A 6736-nucleotide genomic window follows, 5' to 3' on the forward strand; every position below is an offset into this window, starting at 1 on the left:
CACGCTCTTATAATGAGTCATTGATGACATTCCAAGCACAACATTTTCCCAAAATTCACACATGCTTTTCACAATGAGTTACTGACAAAATTCTTGACACACCACTTCGCACAATTTTACAAGACCATCTCTAAATGTGATTGTTTCTCAATTTTGTTCATGATCAATATTGGATCCTCTCGAGGACTTGAACAGATATGGTCATAACTTTAACACCATGGACCAATCAAGTGGCATGAGCATATGTCAACATTAAAAATTCAATAAAACTGAGTTGATCCATTGGCCTGTAATGTGTGGAATCTGGATAGAGTAGATATCGAAACATAGGATGCTCTAGTTCAATAGGCCTTAAGATTAAATAGAAAACGACAATTCGAGAAAGGGAAGGATGATATATGCATGAAGATAAAATATTACAATGAGTCATATCATGTCAAGAACGAGTGACATTGTAAAACTCGCTATAGATAAGTTCATAGCCAAAGTAACAAGAAAGCTTTTTAGCTATATTCCCTTATGTGTATACATTGTAAATGCAATTAGGAAACATCTATGAATCCCTCCATCCAATGGGGACACACCTTAAAAACTCACAAGTTGAGATATTATGTCTCTCGTTAGAACATCTACAACTCTCTCCATCCAATGAGGACACACCTTAGGACTCGCAGGTTGAGACCCTGTGTCTCTTGTTAGAACTTCCAGGTGAGAGCTCCCCACCACCCGACCCATCCATGACAAGCCTCAAGGCCTCTTGGACATGTTTCTCCGATATGTCCTTGTCGTGTTCTCCAATGTCCTCTTTCACGGTGACTATGAATACATTCTTTATTCTCCCCCCCAAGGTTGATATCTCAGCCTTTAAAGTTCTAAGGCTTAGAGCATCAAGTGCATCCTTAAGGTCACTCATAAGGTCTGGCCTATCGTCACAACATAGAGATGCCCTCATCAATAGCTTTCCTTCCCCTGATGAAGCAACTTTCTCGACACATAGCTCGTCATGATCAGTGGGCATTGGGCCATATTCATAAATCTCCGAGACTTGTCGCTTTAATGTCTTGACTTGCTCGATCACTTCGGCGAGCAACGAAGCTTTGTCGGTCTAACAATCAATAGGGTTTAAATAAATAAAAAATGAGAAAGATAATGAAAGACACACTAGACAACCTCCCATCACACCTACTCATAACTACCAAGGATTAAATTAAAACGCGCCTAACAATATCCATTAATTAGTACTTATGCTTGCTTCTAATCAAGATTAATAATGAATCGAATAGATTAATGTAGCATCTAACCGAAGCCGGCTTCTAACCAAGATTACTAATTAGTAGAAATCGTTTATGACTTTCTTAATTACTAACACAAACCCACTTTCTAAGTAGATGCATGATTAGTAAATTAAGGTAATTAGTAAACACATGCTTCGGAGATAGATAGATAGATAGATAGATAGATACATACATACATACATACATATATACATAGATAAATACACACATGCATGCACACACACACACACACACACACACACACATACATACATACATACATACATACATACATACATACATACATACATATACACATGCATACATACATACATACATACATACATACATACATACATACATACATATTTCCTAGAACCAGAATGCAATGTTGGGGGGGATTATGTATACATATTTTTCTCTACTAAATCCCTAATGCAATGCATTTCACCATTACCTTGGTAGAGCTAGGGAGGAGAGTCCTCAATGTGCCGAGGTGCGTGTTGATGCGCTCGCGCCTCCGGCGCTCCGCCTCGCTATGGCTTTTCGAGGCGGCGAGGGCCTTAGCCTCCAGAAGCTCCTTGGGGGTCATCTTGGACGCATTCACGAGCTCACCCCTCGTGGTGTCGAGAACGAGGGATCCGCCATTAAGCGAGAGTTGTTGTGTAAGACTATTATGCCGAGGACCATGGTGGTGGTGATGATGATGATGCCGGCGAAGGCTATGGTCATCCGAATCCGGACCAAATCCATGGTAAAACTCAGAGAAATTAGCTCCTCCTCCTCCTCCTCCACCTCCTCCTCCTCCACCTCCTCCTCCGCCGCCTTCTCCTCGGAGATGGCCAAGCCAATAAGGAGAGGCGGCACCGCCATTGCCTCCGAGGGGATCCGGAAATCGCGAGAATGAATTTGTTTGTACCAAGGCAGGAAAGTGTGGAGATTGATGACTAGGGGCACTATTTGTATTCGGATTCGTATTCGTATTCGTATTCGTATTCGTATTCATATTCATATTCGTATTTGGATTTGGATTTGGATTGGTATTGGTATTACTACTACTATTACAGCTACCACTACTACTGCTACTTCCACCACTACTAGCATTGTATGTGAGCTCAGCCAGCATTTTGTGTAGGGCATTTGAAGAATTAGATATGGTTGTTGTTGCAGTGGTGGGCATGGTCACTATATTTGGCCAAAGACTGGCAGAGGAAGATTTTAGATCTCCATTCCCACTCATCATGCCTTCCATGCCTATCTGAATATATGAAGAATCCCCATTCAATTTATTAGACTCTCCCGAAACGATTAATCCGCCGCCCATCAATCCTCGATTCGGCCTCGACAACAATTCTAGTACTCCATTCATTATAAATCTCTGCTACACTTGTGGCAAGAATCACATTCATTTACAATGCATAGCAGCTGCAGTGTTGTCCCATTTTGGTACTAGAATCCGTACCTTCAAAAAGGACTGAATTCCATATTCTCCTTCTAAAACACCACAGTTAGATATTTGTACACCACACTTTCTTCTTTCTCTCAACAGAAATCCTTCATCTCATTAGAGACATACATAATTGCTTCCTTCTTGCCTTGCTCTACTCTCTGGTTTTTGGCTTTTCTCATTGCTCTAATCGCCATTGCTCAATTTTAAGAAAGAAAAAACTTTGGGAGCGAATTTCAACGAGGATGAAGGAGTGATTGTCAATGAAGCAAAGTATAAAATCTTCAATGATGTTTGTCAATGAAGAACCAGTGATTTCTTAGGGTGTAGGGTTAGTGAGGATCTTGTTACACAGGTCCGATTGATTGAATCAAAACCGAACTCATTAAAGAATTGCAGATTCAGAAGGCAAATTTGAGAGAGAGAGAGAGAGAGAGGGAGCGACAAAAACAATAGATTCACAGCGTTTGGAGGAGAATGGAAAAGCAGAAGTGGGTCGCAAAGCCAGGATTAGAATTAGGGTTATTAAGAAAAGAAAAAGAAAAGAAAAAGAAAAGAAAAGGGAAGGCAGGAATTTTTGAAAGAGGAATGATGTGGGGGCGATGGCATAAGAGGGCTTTTTGTAAAGGAAAAGAGAGAGAGAGAGAGAGAGAGAGAGAGAGAGAGAGAGAGAGAGAGAGAGAGAGAGAGAGATTGGTGTACAGAGAAGAAAGGAAAAAGGCTGCCATGTCTCTCAGAGATTGTCGCCCTTCTTCTTTCCATCGCCTCAGAAATCTAGACCCTAAATCCCATATCTGACCTTGATGTTTCTGATTATTATGTTTCTGGCCCCCCTCTGCGTGCCTCCCCAATCCATCATTCACCCTCCTCCTCCCACAAGAGGTGGGTCTCACGACCCTACTCTCTCTCTCTCTCTCTCTCGTGGGCCAAATTTGGCCTTAGAAGACGTTAATATATCTTTCTCTCTCTCTCTCTCTATCCTGGCTCGTAGTCCTCATGTGTTTACGCCACCATTAGTGTCGAGATAGACTCCATGTCGATGCCAATGCCAGTTTTAGTGTCAATCTCGGTGTCTATGTTTGTGTTAGTGTTAGGGTTTAGTGTGTAGTGTTAGGGTTAGGGTTAGTATTAGTGTGTGGTGTGTAGTGTTATTGTTAGGGTTAGTAGTAGTGTGTAGTGTGTAGTGTTATTGTTAGGGTTACTATTAGTGTGTAGTGTTAGTGTTAGTGTGTAGTGTGTAGTGTTAGTGTGTAGTGTGTAGTGTGTTAGTGTTGGTGTTAGTGTTAGTGTCACGATCCCTCAACGATAATTCCTACCCCTCAACCCTGTAGCCCTATTGCATTAAGTTTGTATTAGTGTGTCTAAAATCCGAGTCGATGTTAGTCTTAGTGTCGATGTCAGTGTCGGTGTCGGGGTCCCCCCCCCCCACCCCACCCCAGCAATGGCTCGTACCCCTTTCGTTCGCCCTTCATGTTTCTATGTTAGCTAGCATCCATATCTACACCTATGCTTGTGCCTTTGTCTATGTCTACAAGTGGGTGCTTGTGTCCCTCCTTGCTCACATTTTGTTGAACCTATATCTGCATTTGTGCCCCCCATGCCTTTGTATGTCTATATCTACGACTGCGTTCGTTTCTTCTGACACTGTGATGCCCAACGTGACCCGTATGAGAGCTCATGAGATGATGATAACCATTAACCTAATGGCTCGACCTTGTATTCTTCCCATGCTTGTCTCCTCCTCGCACCTCTTTGTACCCCATTTATATATATAGACATAGAAATGGACTCTACTTAAGCATATGAGATAATCTTAGAGAAAATTGCATTAGTTACAAGTGGGAATATATGCCCTATGTGTCAACAAATGAGAGTCTCTCACACTTACTCTTTTTCTAGATCCCATTGATCATGTAGTATGACAATGCATAATCATTTGTGAGTGTGTCTTCATCTCTCATTGAATTCTTATTGTCTTTGGTCATTGTAGAATAAGATTGATGTTAGTGAATTGTGGAGGCTTCTTACCATTACTCATCAAACTATGTTATCCTCCAACCATTTCATAGCACAACAACCCATCGAAGGATGTGCCTTAACAAGAGTTATCTCGCATGCTCACTATTCTTGTGTGCTTCTTTTGATCTTGCCTTGTCGATTAGTGTGTGATAAAATTCCAGATCTTTGTAATCTTGTGGCCATTAATTATAAAATTCTTCCAACAACTCGAGAACATGATAATCTTTTTATGAATGTTATCCAAAAAATTGTCTATTGTATGATGGTTGCTATGGTCAAGCATGGTGCAGGCTTTTTAATATTCAGAACCTTTTTGTCAATAAGTAGTGTAATATCATGGATGCCGAGAGAGACACATTGATCAATTTACATGTAGGACATTTCAATAATCATCGATTGTCTCGTTAAGTGATGATGTCTACTATTGAAGAAGACTTTGATGAGTTTGAATTCTTGGCCACTCAAATCAAACATTTCGATATAATATTATAATACAACAGGATCGATGCAAGTTGAAGCAATTTGTCACATACCTCCATTTGCAAAATCCGAGTTTGGAAATATGTAGTAATAAAGCCCGTTCATGTGCACAAAATCCCATTTTAGAAATAGTATACTAATCTCATTGTATAGATGTAAATTCGCAATTCGCCCATTTCCAAAGTGAGGCACTCTTGTCGTGATCCTCATGTTGATTTTTTCTCACAAAATGGCCACGAACTAACACATGCTTGATGAACTTTGGAAAGATGTTATTGGTGTTGGTTGGGTTTTACCACATATTTGGTTGATGTGCAAAAAGTGAAAAGCATAATTGTGCCGATTAGAATATATGCATTTTTAGACATAGAGAGGATGAGTCACCAAAATCGAGAAAACATTTAACTCTCAAATGCAAGGCTTCGGCAATTATAAGCGAATATGGATCATAAAGCACCCACTATCGTGTCTGGGTTCTCTAGAAGCAGTATAATGGAGAATTGATAGAAATCGTGGAAAATTTGTATATGCTTCAACGACACACCATTGCATAATACAAATAGTAAGGATTCATTACCTTTAGTAGTCTTTCAATATTTTTCTATATCACTGCAGATGTTTGTGTATGACACAGACATATAATTGTCTAGCCTATGCAACTCGTCAAACCGAATCAAATACAATGGTTGAAAAGCATTATAAGAAGATAAATATATTAGGAAGGAGATAGTTTGAATTTTTGAAACATTGAATGTATATATGAGGGATAAAGAAAATAAGGAACTTGTAAGACTTAAGTGCAAAATGCCACAGAAACATAGGACAATTGATCAACGATGAGAATGATCTCAAACTAAGATTATGAAGAAATTCTATAACACGCGCCCCATGGAAGATTCATTTTATGTAGAAAATGCGTGAATATCAATGTGAATGCAAAACCATTTTTATTAGGGGAACATCCATATTGTACTTGATCTCAAAACTAAACTTATAATGAGTTTCCATTATAGATACCACATTGCTTGATACTAGAGTCACAAATCCACGAGCTTGTTTGATTTAAAAATATTTGAAATTGGTAACAGGGTGAATGCATGAGCAATCATCTATGGGGTGCATAGAGATGAATGTACATTGTATACTACAAAATACCAACACTTTCAAACTGATGTCCCCATTGTTTTGTATACTAATGATGTCTTTCGTAAACACGGGTGTTTCAAAAGTTTTGTGTTTGGCTTATAAGCATGCTAACACGAGCATAAAATAGGTCTACACATTTTCAACCGTTGAAAGAATTTCTTACCTAATTTGTAAACCCAAGCATTACCTACCACGATTCGATTGTCAACGATAATTAATGTTCAAAGGGACACAACTAAATTTTTTCATGTTGCTTTAATGTCGTTATTTATTAATGAATTTGAAATCAAGCCGCCAAGTAACGCTTTTAGTGCTTTGCTCGCTTATACTTTTGCTTATACTTTGTGGGGCTTCTTTTTGCAATGCATAC

At 39.4% G+C, this 6736-nt stretch overlaps 1 protein-coding gene across 2 annotated transcripts; it reads right to left on the reverse strand.

The window, feature by feature from the left end:
• Positions 1 to 436: 436 nt before the first annotated feature.
• On the reverse strand, positions 437 to 3027 carry LOC147852569 (uncharacterized). 2 transcript variants are annotated; one of them, XM_087334365.1, is made up of 3 exons: positions 2085 to 3027; positions 1732 to 2051; positions 437 to 1105 (listed from the first exon to the last, which is right to left on the reverse strand). In XM_087334365.1, the coding sequence occupies exons 1-3, from the start codon at positions 2641 to 2643 to the stop codon at positions 662 to 664; spliced, it is 1323 nt and encodes a 440-aa protein (XP_087190491.1). In that variant the 5' UTR covers positions 2644 to 3027; the 3' UTR covers positions 437 to 661. The 2 variants fall into 2 exon arrangements, with proteins under 2 accessions (XP_087190491.1, XP_087190490.1); XM_087334364.1 differs by having other exon boundaries at positions 1732 to 2054.
• Between the last annotated feature and the right edge of the window lie 3709 nt (positions 3028 to 6736).

This window comes from Azolla caroliniana, unplaced genomic scaffold (assembly GCF_043228905.1).
Source record: "Azolla caroliniana isolate FFs.n. ecotype wild unplaced genomic scaffold, voAzoCaro1.0.p SCAF_18, whole genome shotgun sequence".
Taxonomy (NCBI): Eukaryota; Viridiplantae; Streptophyta; class Polypodiopsida; order Salviniales; family Salviniaceae; genus Azolla; species Azolla caroliniana.

Coding starts and splice junctions, on each gene's coding strand:
- LOC147852569 (XM_087334364.1), bottom strand. CDS start 2,643: ATGAATGGAGTACTAGAATTGTTGTCGAGGCCGAATCGAGGATTGATG. Junction 2,055..2,084: donor AGAAGGCGGCGGAGGAGGAG/GTGGAGGAGGAG, acceptor GAGGAGGAGGAG/GAGGAGCTAATTTCTCTGAG. Junction 1,106..1,731: donor TCCTCCCTAGCTCTACCAAG/GTAATGGTGAAA, acceptor ATTGATTGTTAG/ACCGACAAAGCTTCGTTGCT.